The 11,404-nt window shown below is 51.3% G+C and overlaps 1 protein-coding gene across 1 annotated transcript; it reads left to right on the forward strand.

The window, feature by feature from the left end:
- The first annotated feature begins 6,608 nt into the window (after window positions 1–6,608).
- BHLHE22 (basic helix-loop-helix family member e22) lies at window positions 6,609–8,393 on the forward strand. The gene has a single exon (XM_086742380.1). The coding sequence runs from the start codon at window positions 7,475–7,477 to the stop codon at window positions 8,390–8,392; it is 918 nt and encodes a 305-aa protein (XP_086598506.1). The 5' UTR covers window positions 6,609–7,474; the 3' UTR covers window position 8,393.
- The last annotated feature ends 3,011 nt before the right edge of the window (window positions 8,394–11,404 follow it).

Here is an 11,404-nt window from a genome sequence, read left to right on the forward strand (position 1 = left end):
AAGAAAGAAAAGAAAAGAAAAGAAAAGAAAAAAGGAAGGAAGGAAGAAAGGAAGAAAAAGGAAGATACAGCCAAATGCCAATGAGCCATGCTGCTTCCCCATTTTAGTCAAATGCTATTTCCCCAGACCCAGCCTGTAGCCAGAGTCGCTGTATTGTACTCCAGCGAAGGCAAATAGAAATAATACCCAGGAGAAAAAACGTGATCTAAAAAAGGGAAAAGCTCTCCTAGCTCATATAATGTGCAATTCCAGGCACTGTAACAGTGAAACATGAGCTGATATCTCTGTTTCTGTGAGCATGCTATGTTTTAGAGGATGTTACTTTAGGAGCTTCTAAACTTTGTGACATAAACAGCAAACCTAATTCCGAAAAAAGCGCCTACCACACCTGATTACCATAACCAGGAGCACACACCTTTAAATCAAAAGTCAGTTGAGTTGGAAAAGGTTTAAGTTTTTTCAATAAATTACTTTTTATAATGACTATAAAAGTTATATAGTACACAGAGACTTGCTAGAGGTAGATACTTTACTGTACCTGAATTGCTGGGAATACTTCCTGAGACATAAAGCTGACAATCAGACATCTGAGTGTGTTTGAAAAACATCATCTACCAAAAGATTAAAGTATGAATTTAGTAAAGTAATCCAGGAAGGAAATTCTTTGTTTTTTCTTGTCACTTATCATGTCAACTGAAGGGATTTAATGGGAAATGAGCTTACATTTAATTCAAAAATAGTTGAAATATAGGAAGAGTTTGAGAACAAAATTATTTTTCACTGTTAAATATATGGATTTTGACTCTCACTGAACTGTATTTCAATACATTTTTGTGTTTTATGCCCATGATAAGTTATTAAACATATAAAATTGCCTTATTTATAGAGTACAGCAGCATTGCTAGTGATGGTGGTTCTATTTTTCAATGTAGCAACTACTTAGATGTGTATAGATTCTAGATGATCTTTTAATTACAAGGGGAAGAAAGGAATTGCTAGGAATAGAAGAGGGTTTTTTTTCTACAAAGAAGGGAACAAAAGGAGCGATGATTCTAAATTAGCAAAAGTATTGAGTTGCATTTTTATGAAAAATAAAGTACAATTAGGAAAAACAACCTTGTAGTTAGAATTGTTGAGAGAAGGTCATAAGGAAGGTTGTAGGGGGAGAAAACTAAGGATGCGAAATTGAGCATATCCCTGTGATGTGCAGCATGGGGAGGAAAGGGAATTAGCTAATGAATTTATCCAGACTACTGACAATTATTTCAAAGTGTTCCTGGAGAATTAGCGAGCTCTAAGAGGGCTGAAAAGAAAGAGAAGCATGTTACTGGTCTTTAAAAATGGCAGGGAAAGAGGAAGAGAAAGAGTGAACCTGTCATCTACCATCTGGTAAGCCTAACTTCAGTCTGCAGTAATACAGGGGAAAAAATATTAAAAGGTAAAAATCCTAAGCACTTAGGGGAGAATGGATCCACAACCAATAAACAGCGTGGATTTATAAAGAATGGAAGAAAGGCACACACAAGCATTTTTTTCTTCCTGTAATTGCAAAGTGGTGACTGAAGGGAATACAGTAGGTATAATATACGTGCCTACTAACATACAGATTTGGATGTACGGGCTTCAGTAAATTAAATAGGATCTAGCAGTGTGACCAAAAAAAAAAAAAATTCCAATGTAATTTTTGGGCTTCTAACACAGAGGCATTGTGTCATGTACCCGGGAAGTGATAGATGTCTCTCTCGGTATACAATACTGATGAGATAGCACCTCAACTACTGCTTTCAGATTTAAGCACTTTCTGTGCCAATAAAGGTGGACTGGAAGGAGTTCAAGAAGCATGGAAGGAAAAGGAAAGGCCTACAGAAATTGCTTGTTGGTGAAGTATTAGCTGAAAATAAACATCTACAGCCTGGCCAATCAAGGGTGGGAAGACTAAGCTCAGCATCAACTTCCTCACAGTGGAAAGTTTCCGACATTAAAAAAAAAGGGATCAGGTATGGAAGTGACAGCTGGACAGGGAGTAAGTATTAACTGTACATGGCCAGAGCTCTGGCCTCCGCTCCTGCTGAGATGCACCCAGACATTTCTTGGAGGGTGTTGGAAAGGAGCAGAAAGTATGAGGACTTACTCCAAGAGCTGCAAACAAGAGGGGAGCACTCAGAGCTAGATGAGGCAGAATCCAGGGTAAAATAGATAAATAATGGGAACAGGTAGCTCTGTCGACCCAGGAAATGGTTTGCTAAGGGCAGCTGTAACCCTGTTTTGGCCAAAGCAGAGGTGCACACCCGTGGGGAACCATGTGCCTGAAGAGGGGAATGGCTTGGAGGGCCTTAAGGGGCTTCTCTGGGGAAAGGAAAGAAAGGAAGGAGAGAAAAGAGGGAGGAAGAGAGGAAGGGAGGAAGAGAGGAAGGGAGGGAACTATCTCAAACTTCCCAAAACCAAAACAGAACACACTGAATTGTGGTAGGATATTCCAGTCTTTCTTCACAATCCTCAGTGTAACACCTCAGTGGGTTTGTCACTGCATATACACCCAGTGTTGTCCCTGAAAATGAAACTGGGATACCATCAGGCTCTTCCAGCCATACTGTATTTGAAGTACTTACAGCTCCTGGTGTGTGTGTCTATGTGAATGAATGCATAATACCTCCTGAGAGCCTCTTGACTCCCGTCCAAGCACAGCCCTCAGCCCATAGGCTTCATCTTCAAAAGCGAGACCAGACGAATAATTATTTCGTTCCCTATGCCAAAACACACTGCAGAGTTATTTTACGTTTTCATGTAATATTTTTTTAAACATTTCCATCTCTTTTTTTTTTTTTCTTCACATTTCCATCTCATTTTCTGTGTTTTCAGCCCCACCTTGGTCCTTCCTTCCCTGCCGCCTTCCAGGCGGGTTCTGCATTTCTCCCACTGCCCAGGAGATGGTGCTGTGGATTTTGGATCGGGAAAGTCAGCAACAGGGGCCGGGTGGCCGCTGGGTTCCCTTCGGGCTCCGCGGGGAAGCGCGGCCGTCGCCGCTCTTCCCCGCGGAGCCCGGAAGGGACCTACCGGCCACCTGGTTGGTCTCAGCAGGGACCCTCAGGTCAGCAGAGACCCTCAGGTGCCTCTTCAGCCCTTCAGACTTTTTTTTTTTTTTTTTTTCCGTTTGTAGTGCTCCGCTTCCGAGGTGCAGGGCCGCCCGTCTGTGGGTAGCATCCCTCACCTCAAGATGCTGCACCGTCGGGTCAAGTCCATCGATGCGGTTTTTTTCTCCTCCTGCGAAGGACCAGGGATGGCGGGGGAATGTTTTCCTTCTTTTCTCAGCCACAAAAATATCTTCTGAGCCCAGCTGCACACACGTCCCATCATCCCGCGTCCCTTCTCCGACCCTCCCGTCCCCAGGGAGCAGGATGCTGCACCGAGTGCCCCGAAGGCTGAGAGCTCCCCCCCCCCCCCCCCCCCCCCGCCCACCGCGAAAATCCAGTGGGCTGTCAGGCCCCTCTGCTGCTGGAAACAATTCCCAGGCTGGGAATTCACCGGTATCCCGGGACAGACATCTCTGAGAGGGTTTGCAGTAGAAGCGAATACAATGGCAGGGGTGGGGTGTCATTTTCTTTGTTTTTACGGTTTTTTCTCCACCTTCAACTTAAATAAAGTTTGCCTAAGAGTGAAGGAAGCAATTGTGGCGAAACGAAAGCCCTCTCCGACACCGGACTTAGAGCTGGAAAAGCCGGGCAGTCCCGGCAGCCGGGGCTGCTCCACGCTGCCCAGAGGGAGCGGGGGGCTCGAGGGTCCGGCTCTGCTCTGTCCCGGGCTGAGCCTCTGGAAGTGGGACCGAGAATCCATGAGTGATCCCAAACCCTCAGCTTGCTGCCGGAGCCGTCCTGCAGCAGGGGGCAAGCCGTGCCTCTGGCCCGAGCAGGCGGGGAGAGGCTGCCTTCGTCCTGCCTAAAAATCTGCCTCGCCAGCATTCAGCTCCCGGCCTCTTTTAGGGAGAATTTGGAAAGCATCCTTCCTCCCGGAGGCTTTTCAGAAAACGGGAAGCCCGGCACTGGGGAGAGGGGAAGGGGGTTTTTAACTTCTGGCTGGAGGATGCTCCAGGAGAGACCGGCCCAGTCCCTTCTGCAGCTCGGCTCGTTTCCCGAAATCACGGCCAGAGAGGAGCGGAGCCGGTGGAGAAGGGCTGCGGGACAATTAAAGCAGGTAACGAGACGCTGGGCAGATGTGTTTTCATTGCGCTGTAAGATAAACGCAGTGTTAAATGCCTGACAACTTCCCAGAAGCAATCAGCAAAAGTTTACGAGTGCATAAACCTCAAAGACCATTCCTCGGTATTTTTATAAGCCCCGCATTTAAAGCTTCTATAAATTCTTCTGCCTGCTTCCAAAACTAAAGTTCCCGGAGATTATCAGACAGCCACTTCTTCGGGAGTGGGGAGAGACAGAGGGGAGCGTAGGTCTCTTTTTGTTTCCCCCACTGTCCTCTCGCTATTCGCCCCCTCTCCTCAAGTCAAAGCTTGGTAGAAAGTTGTCATAATTGAAGCACGGCAAGTCACAGGTGAACGCGCTGGGATACAGCAAGGTTTCAAAAACAGAGAGGGGCAGACCCAGAAATAAAGGGAAAGGATGAAGGGAAATTAAAGGGGGAAAAAGCGAGGCAGGCGAATGGACGGAGCAGTGACAGGCGGGCAGCCGGCTGGAAGGGGCTGAGAGGAAAGCTCAGACGAAAAGAGACAAATTTCAGAGCGCAAATCTGAGCGATGGCAGTCGAGGGCCAGAGGAGGCTGCCGGGACCGGCTTAGGGGTGGCCGCGGTGCCCCCGTCCCCCCGCCTCGACGGCGCGGCCCCACCGCCGCCGGCGGAGCAGGAGCGTGGGCCACCCCCGAAATGGCAGGTAAAAAGAGGGGAGGGTAGCGCCGTTGAACCCGCAGATCAGCGGGAGAGATCGAGTCGGAGACCTCTGCCTTCGAAGGAATAAGCTGCAAAGAACGACGCGTTCCCCCTAACCGTCAAATTGTGAGAACGGTATCGGTCATCCCTGAGTGACCACATGACTTTTACAAGTTGGATATTAAACAGATTAAATAATAAAAAAAATTAAACTCCAAAAGCCCTACGGCGATTATAAAGCCCTTTGTTTATCATCCCGGGGAAAATGAAGTTGCTAATTGGGAAACAATAAACCCTAAAATGCCTCCGGATTGACAATGATAGAGGTTAACGGTGGCATCCCTGGGAACGGGGGAGGGGAACCAGGCGCTCGGTGACTGTGCGCTTGGACGGCGACCAGGGACAAGGGCAGCAGCCAAGTGGGGCTTGAGGGAGGGAGAGGGGGGTTTCACACACACACACACACCCCCACCCTTCGTTTTCGGAGGGCTCGGCTTGTGTGTTCGCCCCTGCTCCGGAGACACGGGGTGAGAAAGGTCTGCATTGTGGTCATGTCCTCCTCGCGAGATGAAATCTCAGTCAATTACTCTGAAATCTGCAGCTTGGCTTCTTTTCATTCTTTCCAGGTGAAAATTCAAACGTTTTCTGTTGTCGCCTGGTCCTTTCTTTCCCGAAACAAGGCACCCAACTGTTCTGATATTACCATTCAAAAACAGGTTCTGTGGCAAACCTCATTTGTGAATCTATTACAGAGATTAATAGATTATTTCTCCTTTTTCAACTAATTCTCAGTGGGGAAATTTAACCATATGGTAAGGAGAGAATTAGAATTTCATCACATTAGAGCAAAATGTAATGAAAAGAGTCCAACACCTGGGGCCAACTCTGAAAGACACAATTAAAAGGTTTTTAATGAAACCAGAGAAACCAAAAAATTTCATAGCCTTCAGTAATTCTGCCACGTAAGAATGATTTACTGGAAGTGTTGGGAAATATTGTTTTTACCGATGTCATAAGAATGAAAATCTGACACTAAATACTCCCCGCGCTCACAGGAAAGCGAGAACGAGCATCAGAGGAGCAGCGGGACCAAATCCAGAGCAACCGGCTCCGATGAGAAGCCCCGGGAGGAGAGCGGAGGGGCTGGGGGGATGTCCAGGGTAACCGGGGCGCTGGGGCCGCTCCCGGCCCGGACACCGGCCGCAGCATCCCGGGGTCTGCGAGCGGCAAAGGGAGGCAGGGAGGGAGCTGCAAAGAGTTGGTCAATCACAATTTAAAAAAAAAAAAAAAGAAAGAAAAAAAAAAAGTTTGGTGGGTTTTGCCCTTTCTCACCCGACCATCCCTTCTACCCAGACGGGTTCATTTTCAAGGTAAATGATGCGGCTTTATATATATATATAATTTTTTTTGATAGGGACACGGAGGATAATCACCCCGAAGAGGCAATCTGCTACTTGAAATCGGCTGAGAGGAGGAGGAGGAGGGGACACCCCCCACCCCCCACCTTAGTTTGATCTCTGTTTACTGGAGGGGGGAGAGAGGGGCCCAGGGACCATCCTCCTCCCAGGGAAGCAAGGTGGACTTTGGCGGTGGGCAGGAGCGGGCACGGCGGTTCGGCTTGGTCCGGGTCTTTTTAATTTTTTTTCTTTTTCTTTTCTTTCTTTTTTTTTTTTTTTTTTTTTTCCCCAGGAGCTTCTTTTCCCCAAGACGGGTGGGGGTGGGAGGGGGCTCGAAGTTAATGTAAATGCAGGGGGTGGGTGGGCGTGGGGTGGGGTGGGGGGGGAGAGGAGAGGGTGTCACTTCTGACTCCCCGGCGAAGTTAGCAGAAGTCTGCGGCAGCGCCGGGGAGGGGAAGCGTCGAAGCGGGCTTTTCGGCAGCGTAGGGCTGTAATTTGCTGAAGGAGGCAAAGAACATCCTTCGATCTAAGTAGGGCTTTTAGTGTGCTCATTGATGAGTGAAAGTCGCCACACATGTCAAGCTAAAGGCAGTTGTTGGGTTACTAACAGGACACAACGTCTTGCAAACATATGCGTTGAGCTGTGTATACAGATGGCAGGGAGAATAATGGAGCAGGCGCCTCTTATAAAGCTCTGGCTGCTGCCTGTCTTCAGACCTGGGAAATGAAACTATTCAGACTCAGGGCCAGATAGCGCCTGGGATTGTTTGTTACCGTTTTAATCCTATTAATTAAAACGTTAACCTGATTGGGTAGAAAGCTCTGTCCCAACAGGCGAGTCTTCTTCATAATAACCTACTCTCAGAGATAATGATGTAAAAGACTCCCCCGTCTGCGGCGGCTGCTGGTTGATGGGTCCGGAAATCTCTTGAAGGTGAATCCAAGCAAGATAAACGGTGGAAGCGGCTCCGTCGGCACATCACAATGCCCCAGCGCGGCGCCTGCTGAGGGGCGACCGGAGCCGCAGCCGCCACCGGAGCCGCCACCGCAACCGGAGCAGCGACCGGAGCCGAAGCCAGAGCAGCCCCGGCGGGAGGCGATTTCTGGCACGCCGGGGAGCTGCCCGCCCGAGCGGCGCGGAGCCTTGGAGGAGCGGGGCCGGCAGCTGAGGGGGGCGGCGGAGGCGGCGAGCGGGGGGCGCCGATGGAGCGGGCGCTGGGGCTGCCGGCCGAAGGGGACCTCTTTCACAAAAGCCTCGCCGCCTCGGCCAAGCGCATGGAGTCCGCCTTCCGCTCGCCCCCGGGGCTCGACCTCTCCCACCCCCGCGACCGCCAGCCCTCGCCGCTCGCCTGCTACGAAGCGGCGGAGCCCGAGGGGCTGCTACAGCCCGGCGTCGGCGGCGACCCCCTGGCCCTGCCGCCGGGCTCCGTCTGCGTCAAGTACGGCGAGAGCGCCAGCCGCAGCTCGGTGGCGGAGAGTAGCGGCGGCGAGCAGAGCCCCGACGACGACAGCGACGGCCGCTGCGAGCTGGTGCTGCGCGGCGCCGGGGGGGACCCGCGCGTCGCCTCGCCGGCGGCGGGCGGCGGCGGCGGAGGGGGGGGCGGCGGCGGCGGCGGCGGGGGGCTGAAGGCGGCCGAGGGCGGCTGCTCCAACAGCCACGGGCACGGCGGCAGCAAGAAGTCGAAGGAGCAGAAGGCGCTGCGGCTGAACATCAACGCGCGGGAGCGGCGGCGGATGCACGACCTGAACGACGCGCTGGACGAGCTGCGGGCCGTCATCCCCTACGCGCACAGCCCCTCGGTGCGGAAGCTCTCCAAGATCGCCACGCTCCTCCTGGCCAAGAACTACATCCTGATGCAGGCTCAGGCCCTGGAGGAGATGCGGCGGCTGGTGGCTTACCTCAACCAGGGCCAGGCCATCTCCGCCGCCTCCTTGCCCAGCTCCGCCGCGGCGGCGGCGGCGGCGGCGGCCGCCCTGCACCCCGCCCTCGGCGCCTACGAGCAGGCGGCCGGGTACCCCTTCAGCGCCGGGCTGCCCCCCGCCACCTCCTGCCCGGAGAAATGTGCCATTTTCAACAGCGTCTCCTCCAGCCTCTGCAAACAGTGCACGGAGAAGCCTTAAGCAGCGCCGCCGCCGTCCCCCCCGCCCCCCGCCCCGTCGCGCTCCTGCCGCCGCCACGGCCCCGGGGAGCGGCGGCAGCCGGTGGCCCGGACCCGGCCCCGGGGGTCGCGGGGGCGGCGAAGCGACTGACAGCGCCCAGCAACCGCCTCCTTCCGACCGGCCTGGCCTCCCTCCTCTTCTCCTCCTGGGTTTTGACGGGATGGGGGGGGGGGGGTAGGGTGCGGTGCGGGGAGGGAGCCCCGGCCCGGGGGGTGTTGCGGAGGGTCCCCTCTTTTCGGGCACCCGCGGCGCGTCCGGACAAAGGAGAGGCCGAGGAACTGCGAGGGGCTCAGGGACTGGGGGTGGCGGTTAGAAGAGGGACGGAGAGCGACCCCCGGCCTCGACCCCGGCCCCGGCGCGGGGAAGGGGCCGCAGCCAGCCGGGCGCGGAGGTGGGTGGGACAAATCAGAGAGGGCACTTGAACATAGAGAATTTTTTTTCTTTAAATTATTATTAGCAGTATTATTATTATTCTGAGCCAGGAAACAGACAAACTTGAAATGTAAAACTTATTATTTAAGCGACTTGCCGAAACAAAGAGACTGGACCGTTGCTATGGAAGACTTTGTATTTTTTATCGTCTCTGAACTTTGATCCTGTGAAAATGCGCAAAGTTTGGTGAGAGTGATTTAAAAAAAATAATCGAGAGAGCTAAACAAAAAAAAAAAAGACAAAAAATAACCGATCAACCCCCCCCTGCTCCGTGTGGCTGAAAGTATCGCATTTTTAAAAGAAATACTTATGTGCACCTTGTTTCTTCCCACTTTGCGATGGTGTATAAGCAAGACATGCCGTTTATTTGTTATTCTTTAAATGACCCTTCCACGCCAACAATATTTATCATGCGTTGAGGTCACGGGTCTTCTGTGCGGTTACTTTAAATGCTTCTAAAATTCTGTTTATGGATTAACTTAAACTGTGTGCCAAGTGTTTAAAACGTTTATTTGCCAACGACGTATAGCCAGAAATGTTGATGTATCCGAGCTGCTTAGGTTTATGAAAGGTCATCTGGATTTTAAGTTGCATCATCCCTGTATTTAAATTGAGCTTTAATAAATTGCTTCAGTCCAAAAATTACAGGAAAGGTGTATTCTTAATTGCTCAACAAACTGATTTTTTTAAAGGGCATTCTTTGCATTGTGACAGGTAATAGCTGTTTGCTTTTACAAGGCACCAGAGCAATAGCTGCTACAAGAACACTTGCCAAGCCAATGTTTTCCCAGGCGCTGTGTTTTCAAAGGTATAATTGAAACCGCTTTTAATGTGTATGTAAATTATTCTGACTGTGGATGATTATTTAAGTTGAAATACTTAAGGCTGGTTTACAGAGCGCGTGGAATTCTTTTTTCTTTTTTTTTTTCCTGGTGGGGGTGGGCGGGAGGGTGGGTTTTATTTGTTTTTTTTTTTTTTTTTTTGGAAGAAAAATGAGAGATGAAAAGCAAGAAGTAGCTATTTACCCAAAGTGAGCCTTCAGTTTGAGTTTGCATGGCTGGGTGGCTGTCTCTCTGCCATTTGTAAATCAAGATTTTTTTTTTCTTCTTTTTTTTTTTTCTTTTCAAAAACGAGTCCTGCTATTTTCCACTACTTGCAGATAATACAAATTCGGACTGTCAGGTTGAATGGCAAAATAGGAGCCATGATGGATCTGTTGGCAGGTCACGGATGTGTAAAGAGTGATATATATTAAATAGGTCAATCAGATTATGACAGCAATGTACGATCGTTTGTATGTGTATCTATGTCGGAAAGAATCTTTATTAAAATATTTTGAACAAACGCTTGTATTATGCTGTGCTTTGTTAAGCCTCTATCTCCAGATTTAAGGTGGGGGTAGTTTTCTTTCCTTTGCCTTGCTCTGGATGCTCTCTAGCACACCCCTCCCCCGAACCCAAATCCCGGCTCAGGGTGTCCCAAGGAGGGGATGGGGCGGGAGGGGGAATGAGAAGTTCTTCCCCGAGGCGCTTTTCTCCCGCGGCCGTGGCGGGGGGACCCCGGGGCTGAGCTACAGGACCGCCCCCCCCGCCTCCTCCCTACCCCCAAATTTTGGAGCCGCCCCTCGTCGACCATCCACCCTGCCCCAAAACTGAGGGACAGCTTTGGGGAGCCCTGCCGTAGACCCGGCCCGGGGGGTCCCGGCAGAACCAAGTGTCCCTGCCCCCGTGTGTGTTGTCCGTCCGTCCCCCCCCCCACAACCCCGCCACTCCCCTCGGGCGGCCCGGGCCGGTGCCGGGGGTCCGGGGATCCACCCTTCTCCCCTCCCCTTTCTCAAAGGCAGCAGCTCAGGCTGAGGGGGAAGGAGATAAATATTTTCTGCTCCACTTGCCATCAAAAAAGATGAATCAGAACCTGTAACTTTTCAGGAAAGACGGCTGCAAAGTGCCGCGGAGCTGCGGGAAGGCGGCCCGGAGAGGGTGGGCAGATGGCCCCCCAGGCGCGGGGAGAAGCGTCGCTCAGCATTTCCTAGACAAAGCCTGGGTGCGTCTAATTATGATTATTAAAACAATTTCCATGACGATGTCTAATATTATGTTAATTTGAAAACAACTGTGTATGAAAACTGTCGACTATAATACCTAAATTCATTTAATGAAACACATCGTTAAGGCAATTAAACCTCCTGGATGTGATTAAGGAACATAATTACGACACTGTTCTGCGCCATAATTGGGTGTCTTTAATCAAGGGGTAAAGTGATCAGCAACACAGCCATTAGTTTGTATTGTTCTGTCTCTGCTGTCCATCATCCTGATTAGGAATTAACCACTGCCACCAGCTTGGCGCGGTGCGTGCCTGTGTGCCCGCGTGTGCGTGGGTGTTCGTGCCTGTGACATCGCAGGACACGCTGAGCGGCCAGATTTACCGCTTCGCACCGGCGGCTACCGAGCAGGCTTCGCGGAGACTTTCTCCCCTGGACGGGGCGGGCCCTGCCGGGTTCTGCCCGGCAGTGGGGCTGTGGGAGAGGCCAGCGAGGTC

This window comes from Chlamydotis macqueenii, chromosome 2, assembly GCF_036417535.1.
Source record: "Chlamydotis macqueenii isolate bChlMac1 chromosome 2, bChlMac1.mat, whole genome shotgun sequence".
NCBI classification, from domain to species: Eukaryota; Metazoa; Chordata; class Aves; order Otidiformes; family Otididae; genus Chlamydotis; species Chlamydotis macqueenii.